Here is a 24,863-nt window from a genome sequence, read left to right on the forward strand (position 1 = left end):
TAATATATACTGGGCTGAGAAAAAAAAATTATTTTGTTTTTAGGGCTTCTATTTGGAAAAGAGAACTAGTTAAGATCTATTACGTGACCTAGTGTCAAGTACTAGATTTAAGATTTCTAAAAATCAGAGACTGGTCTTTCTCAGTTCTGTTTCTCTCAGCTTTCTTTATAGTGCTCTTCACAGAGTGGATACTAAATATTTGTGACCTTGATTATTTTTACTTTTGGGGCTCTCATAACCCTTCATATCTTTGAAGAGAATGATGGCTGGCCATTTTTAAAACTCTGCACTTTTAGTTTTGATATTTCCAGTGCCTTTAAACTTTCCCATTTAAAAAATAAACTTTCCCATTTTGCCATTCAATTCAGAAACAATTGAAAGCATATTCATTCATTCATTCATTCATTCATTCATTCATTTGAGACGCAGAGAGAGAGAGACAGAGACATAGGCAGAGGGAGAAGCCGGCTCCATGCAGGGAGTCCAGTGTGGGACTCAGTCCTGGTCTCTAGGATCACGCCCTGAGCTAAAGGTGGCGCTAAACCGCTGAGCCACCAGGGCTGCCCTAATTAAAAGCATTTTTAAAAGCAAGGTATGCAACATCCGTTTGTAGAGTGTTAACAAATGTATAATATATGCTGTGTGTATATAAGCAAATACATCTGTTTTTCTGTATGCATGATTTATAAAAGTATGCATAAGAAACCAGTAACTCCTAACTTCCGGGGAGATGAGCTATGTGGCTGGGGAACACAGATGAGGAGACTCTGCTGTATAGCCTCTTATGACTTCTCAGTTTTAAACCATGTGAATATATTACCTAATAAAAAAATAAGTTAAAATTATTTTTCAAAACCTCAAACTTCTCCCCCTAAGAAGATATTTTACCATATTTTTAAGATTTAACTTCTTTCCCCAAAAATGCTTTGGCATTAATAACATTTTTGCCTTTTTCGTAGTTTATTTGGCTAGTTTAGTCTCAGTTTTGGTAGAATAACCTTTGAGTTACTTGGTAAATATTAAGCATTGCAAGATGAAGTTTACTGTTCTGTTCAAATAAAAACAAATTGACCAGCCATGAAAGATTTGCTTTGCCTCATGCAGCAAGTTGAATATCACCAACAATTTATTCAGCTCAAATTTAATGATCAGTGAAAGAAGGATTATGTAAAGAACATTTAAGACAACCCATTTTTGGAAAAATATTTTTGTTTTTAATGAGTAGGTAATACTTAGATCTTAGGAATATAACTCTCTTGACAGAATGCTTATTATATTTATAAGTGCTTTCTGTTGGGTGGAATTAGGTTCTACTGGAAATTAAGTTCAGAATGGGCCTATGATGAGGCAGTTTGCGTGCTCACAGAAGTTCAAGCCTAATAGAGGTGAGATGGCAGCTGTTGCAATTTTTCCAGCAGGTTTTAGAGTTTACCCTGATCTGAAGGGCAGCTGCTCTTCTACTGGCATCCTTCTTCAAGCTTCTCTGTATTCCTGATCGCAGATTCTAATATTGACACACTTCGTGAAGCAAAAGCATTGAATAATCCATGAGGTGGAATTTTACATTGATTTAGAGAAGTTTAAAATGCTCCATAAAACATCTCTTATCCCTTGGCCCTGAGTTTTACTTTGATTGGAAGGTATAGATGGCAGGAGGGAAGGGGTGGGCAGAATAATTGAGCAAAAGTATATATATGTTTGGTAGGGCCATAGTACTCGAGGAAGGCAACAGCTGAAAGGGGTGAGGTGAAGAGGAACTGAAGTTTATGTAAAGGTTTTCAAGAAGAGGCAATGCTTAGACTGAGGTTTGAAGGATGAGGAGGAGCCCAGGCCAGAGGGAAAGGAAGTTTTAAGTAGAGGTACTTATATCTTAGAAAGGCACAGAAGTTTGTAGACTCAGTGGTTGAACTGCAGGTACTTTGGTATGGCTTTGGCACAGAGTAAGGGTAATTTTAAGTCAAGGAGAAGTGGTTGGAAAGATGGGCTAGGTCCAGATCAGTAATTTGGACTTTATCCATATGTTGTATATTCTGTGGAGCATAATTTATGAACTTTAGAAAGATCACTCTGAAAGTCTGTGAGAGGCAGGGCAAGACTAGAGATAGGCAAACTACTTCGCGGCAGCTGTTAAACAGTGGTTCAAATCTTAAATGAGGGGGTCCATCTAGGGGGAGTCCTGGTGGAGATAAAGAGGAGAGGTTAGATATGAAAGATACTCAGGAGGTGGAGGGGCCCCTGAGTGGCTCAGTCTGTTAAGTGTCTAACTCTATCTCAGCTCAGGTCTTGATCTCAGAGTTGTGAGTTCAAGTCCAACTCTTGATCTCAGAGTTGTGCATTCCTTCACACCCACTGTGGAGCCTACTTAAAAAAAAAAAAAAAAAGATATTCAGGAGGTATTCAGAACTGACAGGGCCATAGGAGTTACAGAGTAAGGAACCAGAGAAGATAAGGACTTCAAGTGTCAAGGCATTTGGATGAACGGAAGTTCATAACTGAATTAGAGAACAAGGAAGGAGGAATAGCAGTGAAGAAAAAGAAAATGAATTCTAATTGGGCCATTGACTTTAAGGTGTGTGTGAGTCAGGCGATACCTTATAGGCATTTGGAATTGTTGAAAATTAGTAGGCACTGGCTATAGGGGCTAATGAGGTTTATAGCCAGTTATAGGCCTATTTTTAATTTTACTTTCTCTTCCTCAGCACTAATCACAGTGCTTTATGTATAGTGGGTGTTTAGTGGGAAGGTGAATTGATCTCCTTCCTTATAAGTTGTGATTTTGAATCTTGGGGAAGTAATTTTCTCTCTCAAGATGTACATTTCCCTTTCTGTGAGAGAGGGTGTTGTTCTGAGTCACAGTTTTGCAGTAGTCTGGTATGTGGGAATCAGTTGTGAAGTATGGTAAGTAATTTCTAACCAGTGAGCTGATGTTTGCTTGTCTTTTAAATGGGAGCTGATTCATGTCATGGTTGCATTCCAGTGTGTTTTCTTAAGTGTAAGAGAAAGCAGTGGGTTTAGTCAGCTGGAATCTCCTAGCTGTGCTGGGGTGGGGTTTGGGGGCAGGTTACACAGGAGTAGGGGGGGACAAAGGTTTAAGAAGCACTGTATTAAATGGTGGCTGGAGGCTTAGAACTACAGGATTCTGTGTTTCTTTCTAGGACCTATCATTCTGATGAGAAATCATTTTTATTTTTGCAATTTTAGGAATTCTATTTTAAGAACCTCTCACAAAAGAGACGAGCCATGGAGAAGAATGGGGATAACCGGAAGCTTCGAGTTTGTGTCGCCACTTGCAACCGTGCTGATTATTCCAAACTTGCCCCAATCATGTTTGGCATTAAAATGGAACCTGAGTTCTTTGAACTTGATGTGGTGGTACTTGGCTCTCACCTAATAGATGATTATGGGTAAGATGAAAGCATTTTCTTATGATATTCTTCATTGTAACATGGTGTACTGGAGAGAGCTAGGCTCTTGTAGCCATGTGGACCTCACCTCAAATCCCAGTTCTCCCTCATAGTTTTTATATGGGCTTGCAGAAGTTGCATCTTCAGTTCCTCAAATAAAAATGGATTGAAAACCTATGTTGTAGGTTCCTGTGAAGAACGGAGATAGTGATACAAAGTGTCCATCACAGTGTGGCTACATGGGTGCTTGATAAATGATAGCTGTAAATATTTTTATTATTGCTTGTTACATTCAGGAGAAGTGCCACTTATAAATATGTATTGTGTGACTCTACTAATGGAACTTCCTGTAATATGTTTTGAGAGTTTTACTAGTACTTCTTTCTTAAAACTCATGGATAGATTGACAGCATATAAAGTAGTAGATATGCAACAAGATTTAAAAAAAATCTAATTTGCAAGATAAAGTAGAATGTAGAATTGCCATTATTTTGATGTTTATCATTAGGTTTGTTATTGATCACAGTCTAAATTTGAAAAATGAAAGTTGGGAAATCTTAGAAGGAACAGAATATCTAAACTAAAGATGAACATTCATTTTGTTCTGGGTAATACAGTGGCATTTAGTGCACTCTTGTGGCATAAAAACATTAATGCAGCTTCCAAAGACGGTCAGTAATATATATGAAAGAAGCTTGTGTTAAAGTAAAATTGCCTTTTCAGACTATTCTTTAAAAGCAAGGCAACAACAACAACAACAAAAGCAAATGAAAACCTACCTCTAAAAACCAGTTTGCTTTAAGGAGAATACTTAGAGAAGAAACTTATGGATAGCTCAAAAATTCATAGGTTTTAAAAATGTAAAATGAATTCCGGCTATCCACCGGGTTTTCTTACATAGGATGAAGTAGAAGAGAAATTTTAGTTAGAGCCTGAAATGAAGTCTCAGTGGGTTCCTTTACTTGAGTAAAGTTCAGGAGGAAGATTAGTGGGATGGAGGATCTCAAGGAAATGGTGTTAGGTTTCCCTGTCTGCCTATGTAAGAGTGGAAAGGCAGTATTTGTCTCATGAGACTGTTAAATATGACAATTGGCTGGTACTTAATGGAAAAGTTGTCTAAAGTACATCCTAGGGACTCCTGGGTGGCTCAAGGGTTGAGTCACTGCCTTTGGCTCAGGGTGTGATCCTGGAGTTTCCAGATAGAGTCTCACGTCGGGCTCCCTGCATGGAGCCTGCTTCTCCCTCTGCCTGTGTCTCTGACTCTCTCTCTCTGTCTCTCATAAATAAATAAAATTAAAAAAAAAAAAAAAAAAAGTATATCCTAACAAAAGTTGGTTGCTTCTGGGTGAGGAACTGAATGACTGGGAAACAAAAGTGAGAAGGTAGCCTTTTCACTGAAGAAACTTTAGTATTTAAATTTTAAACCATGTGAATGTATTATCTATATTTCAAAGACATTAAAACAAATAAGCTACCCTCTATTTCAACTAGTTGGATAGTTTTTTTTTTTTAAAACATCATTCTTATGCTCTTAAGAACTGAGTGAAAAAAGGAAATCAAATAAGTAACAACAGACTAGTTAGAAACTCTCATTCATTTGGGGAATATAAATAATAGTGAAAGGGAATATAAAGGAAGGGAAAAGAAATGTTGGGAAATATCAGGAAGGGAGACAGAACATAAAGACTCCTAACTCGGGGAAACGAACTAGGGGTGGTGGAAGGGGAGGAGGGCGGGTGTTGGAGGGGAATGGGTGACGGGCACTGAGGTGGACACTTGATGGGATGAGCACTGGGGGTTTTTCTGTATGTTGGTAAATTGAACACCAATAAAAATTAATTAAAAAAAAAAAAAGAAAGAAACTCAGTTGTTCATTTATTTCATATGAGTTGTTTTAGGTCTACAGCAAAATTGAGCAGAACGTACAGAGGTTACCCTATATACCTCTCTGCTTCCACACATGCATAGCCTCTCCCATTATCAATGTAAGCCTTCCACCTCAAGGGGTACATTTTTTTTACAGTGGAACCTATAGTGACACATCATTATTATCCAAAGTCCATAGTTTATATTACAGCTTGACTTGGTGGTATAAATTTTTTTTAAAAGATTTTATTTATTTATTTATTTGAGACAGCACAAGCATGAGCAGGGCAAAGAAGGAGAGAGAAAGGGAGAAGCAGACTCTATGCGGAATAGGGAGCCCAATGTGGGTCTCAATCCTAGGACCTTGAGATCATAGCCTAAGCGGACAGCAGATGCTTAACTGACTGAGTCACACAGGCCCCTCACCCCCCCTCTTTTTTTAAGAGCGAGTGAGAGAGTGTGTGTGCGCGTGCATACATGCAAGTGTGCACTTGAGTAGGGGAAGGGACAGAGGGAGAGAGATCCTAAGCAGGCTGTACATGCAGTGTTGAACCCAATGGGCTCAGTCTCATGACCCTGACATCATGACCTGAGCTGAAATCAAGAGTTGGATGCTTAACTGACTGAGTAACCCAGGTGCCCCTTAGTGGTGTAAATTCTGTATTTTTTTTTTTTTTTTAAGATTTCATTCATGAGAAACAGAGGCAGAAACATAGGCAGAGGGAGAAGCAGGCTCCCTGCAAGGACCCCGATCCGGAACTTGGTCCCAGACCCTGGGATCATGTCCTGAGCCGAAGGCAGACGCTTAACCACTGAGCCACCCAGGCATCCCTAAATTCTGTATGTTTGGATGAATGTATGATGACTTGTATCTACCATTATAGTATCAGGATTGTTTCACTGCCCTAAAAATGTGTTCTATAACCATCTCCATAGGTCTTACCATCTCCATAGATTTGCCTTTTCCAGAATGTCATATAGTTGGAATCATGTTGTATGTAGCCACTTCAGATTGTTTTTTTTTTTTTTTCACTTAGTAATATGCATTTAAGTCTCCATGTATTTCTATGTCTTGATAGTCCTCTCTTTTTAGCACTGAATGATAATCCATTTTCTGGATGTACTGTAGTTTGTTTATCCATTCATCTACTCAAGGGCATCCTCGTTACTTCCAAGTTTGGGCATAAAGCTGCTGTAAGCATCCATTTTGCAGATTTTTGTGTGGACATAAGTTTTTAGCTTCTTTGAGAAGCTAAAAGGATCCTGATTGCTGGCTTGTATGGTAAGAATATGTTTAGTTTTATAAGAAACCACTGAGCTGTCTTCCAGAGTGGCTGTATCATTTTGTATTTGCACCACCAATGAGTGAGTGTACCTGTTGCTCCACTGTTCTTGTTAGCATTTGGTGATATCAGTGTTCTGATTTTGGCCATTCTAATAGGTGTATAGCAGTATCTGTTTTAGTTTACATTTCCATGATGACATATGGAGCATCTTTTCATATGCTTATTTGCTGATTTTACATCATTTTTGGTGAGCTGTCTGTTAAGGTCATTAGCTCATTTTTAAATCAGATTGTTAAAAAATTTTTTTAAAAATAAATAAATAGGTGCCTGGGTGGCTCAGTTAGGCATCTGATTCTTAATTTCAGCTCAGGTCATGTTCTTAGGGTTGTGAGATCAAGCCCCATTGTTAGGCTCCTCGCTGGGCATTGCAGTCTGAGATTCTCCTTTTGCCTCTGCGCCTCCACCCCTGCCACATGTGTGTGCATGCTCTCTAAAAAAAAAAGTTGTTTTACTGTTGAGTTCTAAGCCCATGGACCAAACAAATTCTAAGGGAAATTAGAAAATCTTTTAAACTGAATAATATTAATATATCAAAATTTGTGGGTATAGATGAAGGAGTGCTTGGAGGAAATTTTTACCTTTAAATACTTTGGTTAAAAAGAAGAAGTTTGGAATCAGTCGTCTGTTTTCACTTTATTAAACAAGAACAAGATGAGAAAACCCCTAAATAAGTAGAAGGAAGGAAACGATGAAGAGTGGAAATCAATGAAACATAAAAGTAGATTAAGCAATTATTTATAAAAATATTAAGTTGACAAATTCCTAACAGTTTAAGAAAAAGAGAACATGGATTACCAATATAAGATGACAGAGAAGATATCATTACTGATCTTATAGTCATTAAAAGAATATTAGGCCAATAAAATTGGTAATCAATTTATATAAAATGGACAAAGTCCTTGAAAAAACACTGCCTACCAAACCAATATAGAATAGAAAATCTCTATAGCACTGTATCAAAGAAATTGAATTCATTATCAGACACTTCCTATAAAAAGAATTTTGCACAAATCTCCCATAAAAAAGATGTTAGAATTCATAAGTGATATCAAACATTTTTTTTTTAATTTTTTATTTATTTATGATAGTCACAGAGAGAGAGAGAGAGAGAGGCAGAGACACAGGCGGAGGGAGAAGCAGGCTCCATGCACCGGGAGCCTGATGTGGGATTCGATCCCGGGTCTCCAGGATCGCGCCCTGGGCCAAAGGCAGGCGCCAAACCGCTGCGCCACCCAGGGATCCCGATATCAAACATTTAAGAAATAACACCAATGTTTTTAAGTTTTTTTTTAAGATTTTATTTTTATTTATTCATGAGACACACACACACAGAGAGAGAGAGAGAGAGAGAGAGAGAGAGGCAGAGACACAGGCAGAGGGAGAAGCAGGCTCCATGCAGGGAGCCCGATATGGGACTCGATCCTAGGTCTCCAGGATCACACCCTGGGCTGAAGGCGGCACTAAACTGCTGAGCCACCCAAGCTGCCCTCTTTTTAAGTTTTTAAGTTTATTTCATGTATAGTTAACATACAGTGTTATATTAGTTTCACATGCACAAAATAGTGATTCAACAATACATTATTCAGTGCTTGTTATGGTAAGTGTACTCTTTAGTCCCCTGATCTATTTCACCCCCATCCCTCCCCCACTCCCCTCTGATAACTATCAGTCTCTGCAGTTAAGAGTCTGCTTCTTGGGGCACCTGGATGGCACAGTTGATTAAGCATCTCACTCTTTGTTTTGGCTCAGGTTGTGACCTCAGGTCATGATCTCAAGGTTGGGGGATCGAGTCCGTGTTGGGCTCTGCACTCATTGTGGAGTCTGCTTGTTTCTCTCTCCCTCTCCTGCTACCCCTCCTCCCTGCTCTCTCTCATTTCTCACCCTCTAAAATATTTTTTTAAAGATTTTATTTATTTGAGAAGGAGACAGATAGCGAGAGAGAGCACAAATGGGGAGATGGAGAGACAGGCTCCCCACTGAGCAGGGAGCCCAATGAGAGGCTTAATCCCGGGATCCTGGGACCTCAAGTAGCACCTAAGGCAGATGCTTATCCAACTGAGCCATCCAGGTGCCCCTAAGATAAATAAATCTTAAAAAAAAAAAAAAGTCTGCTTCTTGGTTTGTCTTTTTTCCCCTTTGTTTGGAAATAACTTCAATCCTACATAAACTCTTTTAGAAAAAAGCAAGGAATTTTCCCAGATTATTATATAAAGTTGACATAATCTTGGGGCACCCAGGTGGCTTGGTTAAGTGTCTGCTTTTGGCTCGGGTCATGGTCCAGGGGTCCTGGGAAGGAGCCTTGTATTGAGCCCCCTGCTCAGTGGGGAGTCTGCTTTTCCCTCTGCCCCTACCCCACTGCTGCTTGTGCTTGCTCTCTCAAATAAATAAAATCTAAAAAAAAAAAAAAAAAAGAAAATCATAATCTTGATAATAAAACCTGACAAAGATGTAAGAAAAAAAGTCCAGACTAGTATCCCTTATAAACATAGACATAAAATTAAAAACATTAAGTCATTAAGTCACATCCAGCAATATAAAAAACATAATACATCATGACTAAGTGGATTTATCTCAGGAAATCAAGATGGATATATAACATTTGAGAATCAGTGTTATATTTTAACATCTCAACAGATGTCAAAAATCATTTGACAAAATTAAATCAGTTATGATAAAAACTCATAGCCGACTTTGAATAGAAGGAAAATTCCACAATCTGATAAAGGCCAGCAGTGAAAAAACCTGTAACTAACACAAAAAGTAAGCTTCCCCCCTAAGATAGCAAGCAAGGTAAGGATTTTTGCTTTCACCACTTCTCTTCAGCTTGTGCTAGACATAACAGGCAGTGCAGTAGAGCAAGAAATAGACAAAAAGTCACAAAGATTGTCTGTTCAGAGACAACATGGTAGTTTTGGGAAAATACCAAGAAATCTATAAAATGACTACTAGAACATCCATAAGATGTAAAATGATGTATGTAAAGAATCTTTCATGATCTGGGAAAATATTGTATGAAATGGATTAAACATTATAAAATTGTGTTCTCAACCATGTTAAGATATACATAAAATGGCTAGAAAAAAAATCAACATCATTTACACTGATAATACTGAGTGGTAGGTTTCGAAATTGAAGCATGAAACAGACTTGAAATTGCATTTCATACCCAATTTTGTCATTAAAATTTTTTTTTTTTTTAAATTTGAGAGAGAGAGTGCAGGGGGAGGGGCAGAGAGAGAGGGAGCAAACTTCCTGCTGAGTGGGGAGCCAGACTCTGGGCTCTCTATTCCAGGACTCAGATTTTGACCTGAGCCAAAGCCAGCAGCTGGCTGCTTAACTGACTGAGCCACCAGGCACCCCTTTATAGCCAATTTGATGCTGTAAAACCTACATTTACACCCCACTCAGAATTATGTTGCATAAATGTTACAGTACAAATTCAGAAGATCATTTCCATCATTCAGAAATTCATAGTATAGTGACATGTCAGGTATCCTGATTCCCTTGTTTTTTTTTTTTTTTTTTGTTAAAAAATGCATTTTGCTTTTATAGGTAACTTTTTAAAATTAGGTAGCATATGTCTTTTAAAAAGAATTTATGAAAAGAGAAAGTCAATCTCCAAAACTTTGGTCTCTGTTTTAATAAAAAAAAATTCTCCTTCAGGTGTTTATCTGGATTGACCAGGGCACTAGTGAGATTTTGCAGGTGTTGGATGTCTTATTACTTGATCTGGATGGTGGCCACAGATTCATGTAAAAGAATGTTTTCTTTTTTTTTTTTTTTTAAAGATTTTATTTATTTATTCATGAGAGTATATATATAGAGAGAGAGGCGGAGACACAGGCAGAGGGAGAAGCAGGCTCCATGCAGGGAGCCTGACGTGGGACTCGATCCCAGGACTCCAGGATTGCGCCCCAGGCCGAAGGCAGGCACTAAACCGCTGAGCCACCCAGGGATTCCCCCCCCAAAAATGTATTCTTTACATGTATTCATGTAAAAGAATCAGGTGATCTGTACATTTATGATTTGTGCTTTTTAGTTTTTGTGTCTAAGTTATACTTCAGTTTGTCTATTTTAACAAGCAAATTTTATAAAATATTTTTCTCTTCAGGGTTGACATTAGACTGTGTTTTTCATATGCTTTTATGGCCCTATGTTGAAGAACAGGCTCTCACATCTTTATTTCTCTTCTGCTTTAGGAACACATACCGCATGATTGAACAAGATGACTTTGACATTAATACCAGGCTACACACAATTGTGAGAGGGGAAGATGAGGCAGCCATGGTAGAATCAGTAGGCTTGGCCCTAGTAAAGCTACCAGATGTCCTTAATCGTTTGAAGCCTGATATCATGATTGTTCATGGAGACAGATTTGATGCCCTGGCTCTGGCTACATCTGCTGCCTTGATGAATATCCGAATCCTTCACATTGAAGGTGGGGAAGTCAGTGGGACCATTGATGATTCTATCAGACATGCCATCACAAAACTGGCTCATTATCATGTGTGCTGCACCCGAAGTGCAGAGCAACACCTGATATCCATGTGTGAGGACCATGATCGCATCCTTCTGGCAGGCTGCCCTTCCTATGACAAACTTCTCTCTGCCAAGAACAAAGACTACATGAGCATCATTCGGATGTGGTTAGGTATGTATCAAACTTTATGTAGTCTAATGGTTGTTTTTTTCAGTTTGTGTATGTTTCAGTTTTTTCAGAAACTATAGAATATTCCATAGATAGAATATTCCATCAGAATTCAGAAGGCTAAAGTTTTAGTTCATAGATCTCCCCCTATGGTATGACTTCACCTCTCTGAGACTCACTTTTTCTGTGGAATAGTCTTAATGCGGATTGAATTTTTTCAATCTGTGCTATAATTTATAGAATGGAATAATTTTAAACCATTAAATATGCTATGGATGAGTATTTAGTTACAAGGACAGATTCTGATATAACAAAAAATGGGGGAGAAACAAGCTATAAAATTATATGTATAATATGCCATTTTAATAAAATTATAATGAAAAGGTTAGGAAGTATGTATGCCAAATCATTTATAGTATTTACTTCTGGCAAGTAGAGTTATAGGTGTTTTGGTTTTTGTTTTCCTGTATTTTGTTTTTTAGTGCAATATAAAAGATTTTTTTTAAAGAAGATTAAAGAAGATTTATTTATTTGATAGAGAGGGCAAGGTGGGGGAGGGGCAAGGGGCAGAGGGTAAGGAAGAGAGAATCCCAAGCCGACTCCATGCTGAGCACAGAGCCTGATGCAGAGCTTGATCCCATGATTTTGAGATCATGACCTGAGCTGAAACCAAGGGTTGGATGCTTAACTGAGTGTGCCACCCAGGCATCCCTGAAAGAACTATTTTTAACTTTAATGTCTTTCATATGAGATTCATTATACTCAGATAATGTTAAAAGCAGTAAGCTGTAAGTATTTATTAATATAGCGATATTGATTATAATTAAAGCAAAAGTCATAGTTGTACCATTGGGAGTATCCCTGCAAATAGCCTTAAGTTCTGATATCTTCACTAATCAATGATCTAGCTTACTGGAAATTCCTTTTTTTTTAAATAAGAGACAAAGAATAGTTTTATAAATAGAATGTCAACTGGTTAATTTATAGTGAGAGTACTATCTAGAGGGCAAATCAAGACCAGTCTTCTAGTTAGACATTTAGGACTTTTTTAAGAGGTAGATTTATAGTATAGTGAAATTAATGAATAGGAAATTGACTTAGTGGGGCACCTTGATCTCAGAGTTGTGAGTTCAAGCCCTGTGTTGGACTCCACACTGGGTGTGGAGCCTACTTAAAAAAAATTGGGGGATCCCTGGGTGGCTCAGCGGTTTAGCACCTGCCTTCAGCCCGGGGTGTGATCCTGGGGTCCTGGGATGGAGTCCCACATCAGGCTCCCTGCAGGGAGCCTGCTTCTCCCTCTGCCTGTGTCTCTGCTTCTCTTTCTCTCTGTGTCTCTCATGAATAAATAAACAAAATCTTTAAACAAAATTGATTTAGTGATTGTGTATATGTATTTTTTTTAGCAAGTGGGGGGAGGGGCAGAGGGAGACAATCCTCAAGCAGACTGCCCACTGGGTGCAGAGCCCACTGTGGGGCTTGATCCCACAACCCATGAGATCATGACTTGAGACAAAATAAAGAGCTCAACTGACCCAGCCACCCAAGTGCCTTGTGATTGTGTATATTTTTAACCTAGAGCACATTAGGATAGGAAAGGGAATAGGGCTTTCCTACTGAGTTAATCCATTCTATGTGTATCTTACCCTTGGACAGATACTAGTTATCAAGGAGCCTGTCTAGATAATGCCAATGGAACAAATTCTGTCACTTCAGACTCCTTTTTGTATGCTTTAAAAAAAAAAAAAGGTTTTGCTTATTTATTTGAGAGAGAGAGCATGAGCTGGGGGTGGGAAGGCCAGAGGGAGAGGGAGAAGCAGACTCCCCACTGAACAGGGAGCCTGATGTGGGGCTCTATCCCAGGACCCCGGGATCATGACCTGAGCTGAAGGCAGACACTTAACTGACTGAACCACTCAGGTGCCCCTCCTTTTTGTATGCTTCTAAGTAAACACTCTTGCATTTTGATTGTACTGTTTGCTCTAGACGGATTCTGAAAAACTTTGTATTTCTGGAAAACTTGTAATGAATAGAAAATAACCCTTAAAAAGCAAAATGTGGCAAGATTGTACTTGTGGAGCTTACGGTTCTATTTGGAACCATTTCAGCAGTCTCTTTATGAAAAGAAGGATGACAAAATAGCAAAACTAGATTTTTTTTTTAAGACAGTGGAAAAGAAGACAGTGAGTCCAAGCAATAATGTTTTGTACAAAACATGTAACTGCTTCTCCACCTGCACCTTTTGATGGTATCATTCTGCTTATAGGAAGAATGGGGTTAGGTAGGCCATTTAGAATGTAGCTTCATCATCAGAACATGAATAAATAACAGTCGTAGTAAAAATATTAGCAAAATTAAAAAGACTTGGGGCACTTGAATGGCTCAGTTGGTTAAGTGTCTGACTTTTTTTTTTTTTTTTTGTGTCTGACTCTTGATTTCAGCTTAAGTCATGGTCTTGAGATTGAGCCCTGTGTATGGCTCTGCACTGGGCATGGAGTCTGCTTAAGATTTCCCTCTCCCCCTCCCTCTCTTAAAAAAAAAAAAAAGTTAAAAAGACTTAAATTCCTAATAATGAAAGAAATATCACAGTAAATAGAGAACTTTACAACATGAAACAAAAGTTTGATACCTTAATAGAAAGGGCTGTATATAAGGGCTGGGTGAGACAAAGCAGGTGATGTCAGAAGTTGCACATTGAGGAGCAAGAGGCTTCATGTTTAGCCTCTTCCTTCCAGTCCCCACCAATGAGAAAATGCAGTACCCAAGAGACATAAACCTTAGAAGATGGAAGGGTGTCTCCAGGAAGGTAAGGATCCTACGCACTGCAGGGAAATAGGTATTACTGTTATTTCTTGTTCTCTTAGTTATGTTAGCTATGCATTAAAGTAATCTTGAGCTTCATCAGTTCATTAATGTTGCTGATAATTCATTAGGAACACTGGTTAGAAATGGGGAAGATTTACATTTTTCTAATGGTTTGAAATATTTTGGATTTTAAAGCACACATTCTAGTGACTATGGTAGCAAGTGCCTTTGTAAAATGTTAACTTTGCTGGATTCTTGGACTTGTTCCTGTAAGTTTTTACCGTTTGATCCTATATTCAGATACTCTGCCTGGAATGTGACAAACTTTTTTTTTCCTTAGAATTTTTAAGCACAGACTTTGGGGTCTTGCTTTTTAGAATCTGCTTCTTCCTTTTTAAGGTTCTTAACTAATGAAGCAGTGTGGTTTGATTTTCTTTAAACAGGTGATGATGTAAAATCTAAAGATTACATTGTTGCGCTACAACACCCTGTGACCACTGACATTAAGCATTCCATAAAAATGTTTGAATTAACATTGGATGCACTTATCTCATTTAACAAGCGGACTCTAGTTCTGTTTCCAAACATTGACGCAGGTAATTGAAAATGAAGTTAAGCCACCTACTTTTCTGATTTTTATGTTTCTATTATGTCTTCTTTTGACTGCCCCTCCTATCTTGCTTATCTTGTCATTGAAGCCATTTTAGTTTGAAATGCATTCTAATTGTTAGGGGATCACCAAGTTGTTGTAATAGATTGAAGTTTGTGATTTTTTTTTGCGCCAAGTTTATTAGAAACTGAAGAGGAAAGAAATACTACAAAAAATATCTTCAATCTCCCTGTAGTTCCAAATTTAGTCTCTTCTCTCCAGTTTCCACCAATGAGAAAATGCAGTAGCTAAAGGACACTAATGGTAGAAGGTCAAAGGGTGTTTCTAGGAAAGTCGTGATTTTAGTGAGTGCTGTAAAACAGCCACTATTGTTATTTCTTGTTCTCTAACTTATTTATATTAGATATGCCTTAGTCTTGAGCATAGGCAGTTGAGAGCTGGAGTCCCCAACCAATTCATCCTCAAGCCTGACCTGGTTGACTGCCTACTGGTAGATGGTAGTAGTAGCCTTTGGTGCTGGTGAGACCTTCAGCAGGTTAATGGGAAGATGAAATAGAAATGAGAAATGCAAAGCAGGGCCTGACACTGCAGAGTTTTCAATGACTGGTTTAGCTGACACCACTCATTGCTGAGCTTTTAGGCATTTTTTGAAGAAGGAGGTAGGACCCTTCTCTGCAATACCAAGATGTCACCATCTTACTCTGAAAGTATCCCTCTCTTAGTGTCTCTTGAATAATCTTTTAGGGGAAAAAAAGTAGGATATTAGTTGGAAAAAAGAAATTAAGAACTCCCAACCCAGGTTCTATCCAGGTAATATGCTATTATTTCAAAAACTTTAATATTGATTCTTCTAATCCTTTCAATTTTCTGTAAACATTTGGTAATGTAGTTATAGATCTCTCATTCAATATTCATTGTCAGTGATACTCCATTTTAAGACCACTTTCCTGATTGTATACACTTTAGAATTAGAGAGGTCAGACCCTAGAAAAGCAAAGGGTCCCAGGAATATCTAAATCATGTCTGCTACTCATGTTTCCTCCTCACAGGGCTTTTGATAAAATACATATAAGGAGCAATAGGGAAATAAGAATCATGGCATTCCTTTATCATTATGTGGTGTAGGGCCCAATTCCCCAATGCTGGAGAATAGGAGGAGTGTCTGGTTTAGTCTTAAGGCCAGAGAAAGCCTTCTTTGAGCCCAAATCTGAATCTTGGAATAGTAGCATCTTCTGGTATACCAGATACTACAATAATTATAGTTGATGACTTGGCATACTCTGACAGAACTCGGCATAGAGGGAGGCGGCTAGGCCTGCTGTAAGGAGGTTTAACCCAATTCTGTTACCTACCTTGCCTCATAGAGAAAGCTTAAAAAGAGAGAAGAACATGCCCAGCTTCTCTTAAGTCAGTAACTCCTATCCACTGGTGAACAGTGTGGTAACATGGTGTAGTCTGTGTTCTCTGTCCTACTGTCTATCCAGTCTTGATTAGCAACCTTGTCTTTCTTCTAGGTGGTCACTAGGCAAGAGTGAGTAGAGGCAAGCAGAGAGGCCTTAAATATTGCTTCCGCCCCCCCACAGCTGTAAAATTTTAAAAAATCATGCATTTGAAATAAAATATCAGCTATAGTGTATCAGAATCTACATGTATTTTCTTGGAGCTTAGACCCAAGTGGGAGTGGTATCCCGTTGAGCTCTTGTTAAGGCATGAGCAGAGCTGATGCAGAGGCTCTCTGATCAGCTTGGTGTGTGGAGCCCTAGACCTTTCAGTTTAGTAACTCCCATCTTAGAGAGACTCTTGGCCTGTCTTGAACCTCTAAATTGCTGTTTAAGGTAAAGCTTTTATTGGGGCATTAATAAAAGATATTTACTTTGCTGAGTGCTGTTTGAAAAATCCCAACTGCTGCTGTTTAAAGTGCCTAGATGAGTTGAAGCAGAGGGCTGACCAGCCATTTTAGATATTCATCATTCCTGGAAAGATCAGTAATTAAAATTACTCTCTCCCTCATAACCATTGTGAATATTTATAGGGTGATTTAAGTGGGGCTTATTTGCCAATGAAAATGGTTTCTTTATCTTATAAACCATTTAACAGGTGGTTCGTTTCATTTTCACAGGGAGCAAAGAGATGGTTCGAGTGATGCGGAAGAAAGGCATCGAGCATCATCCCAATTTCCGTGCAGTTAAACATGTCCCATTTGACCAGTTTATACAGTTGGTTGCTCATGCAGGTTGTATGATTGGGAACAGCAGCTGTGGAGTACGAGAGGTTGGAGCTTTTGGAACACCTGTGATCAATCTAGGAACACGTCAGATTGGAAGAGAAACAGGTATTTACCTCAGTTTGTGTCTCAGTTGACTAGAAATATATCTGGAATCAGTGGCTCCTGCCCTGTGGTGAACACAGTGTGGTCACCGTCCTGCTGTCTGATCAATCAGATTAGCAGCTATGCCTCGCTTATTAGGCAGAAACTAGGAAAGTGTGAGGAGGGAGGCATTAAATATGGGCTCCCCTTCATGCATCTGTGACTTTTAAAAAATCATATATTTGAATTATTACAAGGCTTGCATGTATCAGTGCTGGCATGTATTTTTATGAACAAGTGCATGAATGAGGTTAATGACCATTTGTGGCCTAAAATCTATAAATAGCACAAAGTGATTACCAAATTTTTTTAGGGCTCCACTTAACATTTTTATTGTCTCTAATGTCAGAGCGAAGAGTTTCTTAGCTGATTATGGTCCTTGATGGCTGTGTTTAAGATACAATGATTGAATGTGTTATATGAATGCTAATCTTTCATTTGTGGGTACAGTAGAGTGCCTTTAATGAGTACTTGAGAGCATAGAAATTCTAAACAAGATGTCCCCTTAATAACTAAAGTGTAAGAAGGATTATTATTAATGAATTTGCTAACTGAGCTAGATCTTATTCTTAAAATTTAGTCCAAGTTCTAATAGTATCCATGCAAATATATTTCTATAGCTAATGGAAAAGTGTATGTACTTTTGGACAAAAAACTGGACTAGAATCAAAGAAGTTAGTTCTATCTTTGCTCTTTCTCTGTTCATAATTGCTACCCTATTTTCCGCTATCCTTAGGTCTTCTTCCCTTTCATTCACAACATACTTGTTCCCTACTTCACCATTGAAAATACCATTGAATGGAAATTCTCTCAACTTCATTCATTAAGAAAGTATTTAATAAGCACCTACTATGTGTAGACACTGCGATTTTGGCAGTATACTAGACTAACCAGGGCTGAGGTCTCATGTAACTTTATTCTAGTGGGAGGGGAGATAGATGATAAGCTAAAAAAAAAAGGTATCAGACTTTCTGTGTGCTGTGCAGGCTGTAACACAAGATAATATGATGGGATACATTAGAGGGCATAAGGGAAAGCCTTCTTGAGGAGATGACACTTCAGCTGAGACCTGAATAACAACCTGCTATGTGAGGATCGAGGAGAAGCAGAAGGAACAGCCAGTGTGAAGACCCCAAGGTGGGAACAAGCCTGATGTATTTGAGAAACAGAAGGGCCAATATAGCTATAGGTGATGGGCAAGAGAAAGAGTGATACAGGATGATGTTAGAGAAGGAGGCAGACCTCTGTAAGCCAGGGTAAATAATCTGGGGTTTATTTTTAAGAATCATGGGAAGCCACTTATGGGAGGAGGACACGATGTGACTTGCATTTTGGAAAGATCACTCTGCTGCTCTATGGAAAGTAGAATGTGGTGGGACAGGAGTGGAATCAGGGAGACCAAGAGATTATTTCAGTTCATATGAGAGATGATAGTGGTTTAGAGTACCTGGAATAACAGACATGGACAAAAGTTAGATTTGGGGTTTATTAGAGTACTTGCTGCTGCTTGGATGTGAGCAGTGAAAGGAAAAAAAAATTAGATTTTTGGATTGAGCAGTAGGGGTACTCTTTTCTGACACACAGGACACTGCAGGAGGAACACATTTGGGAAGGGTGGAATTAAGAGTTCTCTAATGGCCATGTTAAATCTGAGATGCCTATTAGATACCAAAGTGGACATGGCAGGCAAGCAGCTAGATAGTTCTAGGGACAGTCAGAGTTGGAGATAGAAATTTGAGAGTGATTGGCATATGGATAGTGTTTAGTTTAAGATTAGTTTGTGTACCGTAACAGAGAGACCCAAAATAATAGTGCCTAAGTAAGTTAGGCAAGATTTTGTTTCTCATTGGTTTAGCTGTCTGGTCATCAGAAAATTAGTGTCTGTCTTCTTGATGGATGCTCCAATTCTTGCTGTCAAGTCCACATTTTAGTCATTGGGCAGGAAGAGAGAGGAAGGTGTCCTTCCTTTTCAAAGCATAAGCTGGAAATTGCTAGTATTTCTTCACATATCCTGTCAGAACATAGTCACAGGATCATATCTAACTGTAGGGGAAGCTGAAGAATATAGTCTTTAGCTGGATTATCAGATACTCAGCTAAAAATTCTGATACTAGTACAGAGAAAGGATAATGGTGCACTCTGCCAGAGATGTCCTTTAAAACGAAGGGACTACCTGAGATTGCCCAGAGATGACATAAATAGAGAAGAGAATGGAGCCCAGGACCAACCCTGGAGATGGAGCCCTTCCTTATTTAGAGTTCTGGTGAGGAGGAAGGGGCCAGAAGGAAGACTGGAAAGGACTGCCAAGTGGGGTCAAAGGAAACCCAGGAGGGTGATAGCATTAAAGCCAAGGGGGGAAAAAGTGATTCAAGGAGATGGTGTGGAACATTGCTTGGAGTTCAGGGATGATGTGAACAGAGAATTGAATGCTGGGCTTGCAGCAGGTTTTTGTTGTTAAAGGCAGTCTTGTATATTCCATCACCATACTTCTATAAACACATGCCCATTCATCCTTTTCTTCTTGTCTGTTTATTTTGGAGGGCATGGCCTCTCTGTCCTGCCCGCTGCTCTGCCTTCTCGATCGTGTTCTCGATCCCCACCATTCCTGCCTTCTCTGGGGCCTGAGGGGCATCCTTTCTCTGCCATGATCTTCAGCCTCCTCATCATTGAAACATGCCTTGGCCCCTCACATTCTAGAAACAATGACCCCACGCCTGTCTCTAGCTACCATTCTTCTGCTCATCTCTTCTTAGCCAGGTCTATTGAAAAATACGCCTATTTTTACTGTATTTACTCCATCATATTGGTCAGAAAGTATATGGAGACAAAGTGAATAGCTGACTGGCTGATAGACTGACCAACCTCACCTGGGCAGCTGATAAACAGCTGGCTGAGTAGATGGAAGTCAGGGTGGATAAAAGAGTGAACACACTAGATGACTAGATGAAGTGGGAGGGCTAAGTGGGTGCTAGATTCATGCATGTCATTTATTTTGCTAAATCAACAAGAACTTGATATATTGTCTTTGGGAATAAAGGACCCTAGTGTTCTTAAGTATTTGATACATGGAAATCTTGCTGAGAGGTTTAAAAGATATAAAGGAGAAAAGTTGTTCTTTAAGAAGACTCATTTGAAGTCTTCTGAGTTTCAGGCCTAATTATGAGCACAACACAACACATTGCTAATTTCTTTATTCTTTGGACATTTCCACTTCCAAATCATTGTAATGTGTCACTGGGTTCACCTAGGGGAGAATGTCCTTCATGTCCGGGATGCTGATACCCAAGACAAAATACTGCAAGCACTGCACCTTCAGTTTGGTAAACAATACCCTTGGTGAGTATATACCATTTTTTTTTTAAATTTTTTTTAATTTTTTATTTATTTATGATAGTCACAGAGAGAGAGAGAGAGGCAGAGACACAGGCGGAGGGAGAAGCAGGCTCCATGCACCGGGAGCCTGATGTGGGATTCGATCCCGGGTCTCCAGGATCGTGCCCTGGGCCAAAGGCAGGCGCCAAACCGCTGCGCCACCCAGGGATCCCTTTAAAGTGATTTAAAAGGGAGCTGCCTTAGGTACCATTTTAAAGCTGTGATCTTTATTTATTTTAAAAGATTTTATATATTCATGAGACACACAGAGAGGGGGAGAGAGAGAGAGAGACAGAGGGAGACAAAGACACGGGCAGAGAGAGAAGCAGGCTCCATGCAGGGAGCCCGATATAGGGCTCTATCCTGGGACTCCCGGATCATGCCCTGAGCCAAAGGCAGATGCTTAACTGCTAAGCCACCCAGTCGTCAGTCATTTTAACAGAGCTTTCATTCTACATCCCTACGGGCACCCTAGCTGCCAATGAGACAGGGCTTGCTAGTATAACCCCTCTTATTCTACCAAGGGTTCAAATGGAGGATAAGTTATTTGTCTCAGTTAATTAATATAGCGCTTCTACCAGGAAATACTTCTTTAGCCTACTCTGACTTTTTGTAAATAGTAGAAAATAAATTATTTTCTTTAAAAATAGTCTAGTGCAGCATTTAATTTAGACTGCTTTCCTTTCTATTTCAATTAATGAGATTTTCCTATATGTGAATGTTTGAATTCTGAAAATATTTTTCCTGATAAATGTAAAGACTAAAAAAGCAATAAGTAAATAAATTTGTCCCAAGTTATGTTCTGAAATTGGCTTAACAAAGATCATTTTTCCTTGATGATAGACTATTTGTTAACAGTATCTCAGGCTGGAAATAGTTGTATTTCAATCAGCAGTGGAATAAGATATTCCATTGGTAATGTGCATGTACTTAGTTACTATGTTGCTGGAGATATCAGATGTTGTTATTTGAAAATGAAGCACAACTTTATTACCTGAAGTCTCAGTTTCTATTAGTACCATGTTCTCTGTATCATTTAACATGTATGAGAGAAGCATTTAATTGACTTTTTTTGTTACTGCAGTTCAAAGATATATGGGGATGGAAATGCTGTTCCGAGGATTTTGAAGTTTCTCAAATCTATTGATCTTCAAGAGCCACTACAAAAGAAATTCTGCTTTCCTCCTGTGAAGGAAAATATCTCTCAAGATATTGACCATATTCTTGAAACTCTAAGCGCCCTGGCTGTTGATCTCGGTGGGACAAACCTCCGAGTTGCAATAGTCAGCATGAAGGTAATTTAGTTCCTAAGTCATAATTTCATATCCCATATAAATAATTGATTTTTTTTTTATTTTTATTTTTATTTTTTTATTTTTTATTTTTTTTTTGTTTTTTAAAAATTATTTATTTATTTATTTATTTATGATAGTCGCACAGAGAGAGAGAGAGAGAAAGGCAGAAACACAGGCAGAGGGAGAAGCAGGCTCCATGCACCGGGAGCCCGACGTGGGATTCGATCCTGGGTCTCCAGGATCGCGCCCTGGGCCAAAGGCAGGCGCTAAACCGCTGCGCCACCCAGGGATCCCTGATTTTTTTTTTAAAGTATGGTTGGAAGGTAGGACTAGGAACATACATGAGATTGTAATCATTTGCTCACAGTATTGACTTTTGGATCCATTACAATGTTTGTCTCACTATTTTACTAAGCATTAACACTTAAAAGAAAAATTCTCCAGGAATCCTAGTTAGTAGACTTGAATTGACAGTGGGAGACCCCTTAGGTAACCAGAGAGGGCTCTTGCCATCCAGGAGACCTGGAATTCTATACTTTGTAACAGCACAGATCATGCTGATTACTGTCACTACCCCGGGGGAGGGTATCCACAAATGGTGAAGGGAATTGCACCTTCTCTGGAACGTGGTTTTAGTTGAGTACAGCATTCCTTCAGTTCCTTAACCAGAAGAACAGCACAGTGTTGATGGAAACTGAGAGAGCCTTCATAAAAACATAAATTGTTTGTGTTAAAATGATCCCTGATGACTTAAGAATAAATCTAGCAGAAAAACCATTGCTCAAAATATTGTAGATATATAAAATTTTAGGAGTCCATGAGAAGTGGCAAGGATTTCAAAAATAAAGTTGTTTAGGTCAAATAAAGCAAAACAAAACAATTTTCTCAAGAGAAGCCAATGGTTTCCTTTGTAAATACTCTTTAAAAAGCATTGATAGAAGATTTTCTTAACCAAGAAATGATCTATCAGTAGCCAAAACCCTTTGTAGTGGTCAAATTCTAGAAACACTACTATTCAAATCAGGAAGAAAGATGTTTTCTGCAACATTATTGCACATAATTCTGGAAGTTATGAAGGGAGTAAAAGCAAGGAGCAAACAGCACAAGTGGAGATTGTACACAGAGTAAAACAAAACATATTATAGCCAGTATGAATAAACAAGCTTGCAGAATTAGTAAAAAACCTGAGTAAAATGGCTAGATGTTATGATAAATATATACCAATAACTTTCTACTTACATGAAATTTTAGGCAAAGATTTTTGAGTTTTCCTACAAGCGAACGTTTGTCAGCCTGACTGCACATTAGCATTACCTAAAGCTTTAAAAAAAAAATATAGATACCTGGGTCCCACCCTAGACTAATTTGAATCTCTGGGCAGGGCGTCCAAGGCATCAATATTTGTTCAAAGCCCAGGTGATTCTGCTGCATGGGGACATTGAGAGGTGTAATTTTAGGTTTGTTTGCTTGCTTGTTTGTTTATTTCTCTTAAGTAGGCGCCACATCCAGTGTGGAGCCCAACTTAGGACTCAAACTCACGACTATGAGAAGTAGGACCTGAGCCAAGATCAGGAGTCAGACACTTAACTGAGCCACCCAGGCGCGCACCCTAAGTTTGTTTTTAATGACAGTCATTAGAGACAGCTAATTTACCCTTGTAAATGGGTAAAATCCACTAATAAAAGAATGGAAACGGAGCATATTCAGAACAACCAGAAAAATTATAAGAATCCTCTAAACCAAAAAACTATGTAAAGGCTTGAAAAATATCCTGAATGGGAGTGCTATTTTTTTAAATGTCAGCACTTTCCAAATTGAATTATAAGTTTAACATAATTCTAGTCAACATTTTAATGGGATTTTTAAACGTTTGACAATGATGGGGCACCTGGGTGGCTCAGTGGTTGAGTGATTTGCCTTTAGCTCAGGGCATGATCCTGGAGTCCCGGGATTGAGTCCCGCATCCCACTCCCTGCATGGAGCCTGCTTCTCCCTCTGTCTGTGTCTCTGCCTCTCTCTCTCTCATGAATAAATAAGTAAAATCTTTATAAAATAAATAAATAAAATAAAAGTTTGATAAGGCTCTTCTGAAATTAACCCAAAATAATGCATAAATGAGAATAGCAAAGAAAAATTTTACAAAAAGAAGAATTTAGGAGACTCTCCTTGACTGGTATTAAAACATATCACAGGGCAGACCCAGTGGCTCGGTGGTTTGGCGTTGCCTTCAGCCCACAGTATGATCCTGGAGTCCCGCGTCGGGCTCCCTGCATGGAGCCTGCTTCTCTCTCTGCCTCTCATTAATAAATAAAATCTTTAAAAAAAAAAAAAAAAAATAGGGCAGCCCGGTGGCTCAGCGGTTTAGTGCTGCCTTCAGCCCAGGGCCTGATCCTGGGGACCTGGGATTGAGTCCCACATCGGGCTCCCTGCATGGAGCCTGCTTCTCCCTCTGCCTGTGTCTCTGCCTCTCTCTCTCTCTGTGTCTCTCATGAATAAATAAAATCTTTAAATAAATAAATAAATAAATAAATAAATAAATAAATAAAATATCACAAAGCGCAGGAATTTAAACATCATAGATCTGTGCTATTATTGGCTTCAGTTATGGGAGGTGATTAAAGCTTACCTCCTTAGGATATTTATTTAGTTGCCTTAGTTTTTAAGCAAGGAAATTTTGTCATCCCAAAAGAATAAACTATGACTTTTTTTTTTAAAGATTTTATTTATTTATTCATAGACACAGAGGGAGAGAGGCAGAGACACAGGGAGAGGGAGAAGCAGGCTCCATGCAGGGAGCCCGATGTGGGACTCGATCCTGGGTTTCCAGGATCACACCCCAGGCTGCAGGCGGCGCCAAGCCGCTGTGCCACCAGGGCTGCCCCAAACTATGACCTTTTAATGAACATTGAGATTAGCTAACATTCACTTTATGCTTGACAGGGGCCCCTGTGGTTTGCTGTGCAGTTGCCACTGCTTCAGTTAGCCATATGCCAGAATGGCTTCCCAGGCGTCCCCCAAGCAGTCATTTAAATCTACAGTACTCTCTGTCCTATATAGCAAAGTCTGATTTATTGTGAAGAGGGTCAGAAGATTCATGGGGAAAAAAAAAAAAAAAAAAAAAAGATTCATGGGATGCTCCTTGGGTAATAAGA

At 39.0% G+C, this 24,863-nt stretch overlaps 1 protein-coding gene across 4 annotated transcripts in view; it reads left to right on the plus strand.

The window, feature by feature from the left end:
- Positions 1-24,863, plus strand: part of GNE (glucosamine (UDP-N-acetyl)-2-epimerase/N-acetylmannosamine kinase) — a 41,484-nt gene that overhangs the window by 9,628 nt on the left and 6,993 nt on the right. For all 4 annotated transcript variants that reach the window (XM_041762556.1, XM_041762557.1, XM_041762558.1 and 1 more), the window contains exons 2-7: positions 3,202-3,404; positions 10,816-11,267; positions 14,510-14,662; positions 16,796-17,008; positions 20,293-20,380; positions 21,501-21,711. In XM_041762556.1, coding sequence (XP_041618490.1) covers positions 3,202-3,404; positions 10,816-11,267; positions 14,510-14,662; positions 16,796-17,008; positions 20,293-20,380; positions 21,501-21,711 — 1,320 coding nt within the window. The remainder of the gene's footprint in view (positions 1-3,201; positions 3,405-10,815; positions 11,268-14,509; positions 14,663-16,795; positions 17,009-20,292; positions 20,381-21,500; positions 21,712-24,863) is intronic.

This window comes from Vulpes lagopus, chromosome 7 (genome assembly GCF_018345385.1).
Source record: "Vulpes lagopus strain Blue_001 chromosome 7, ASM1834538v1, whole genome shotgun sequence".
NCBI classification, from domain to species: Eukaryota; Metazoa; Chordata; class Mammalia; order Carnivora; family Canidae; genus Vulpes; species Vulpes lagopus.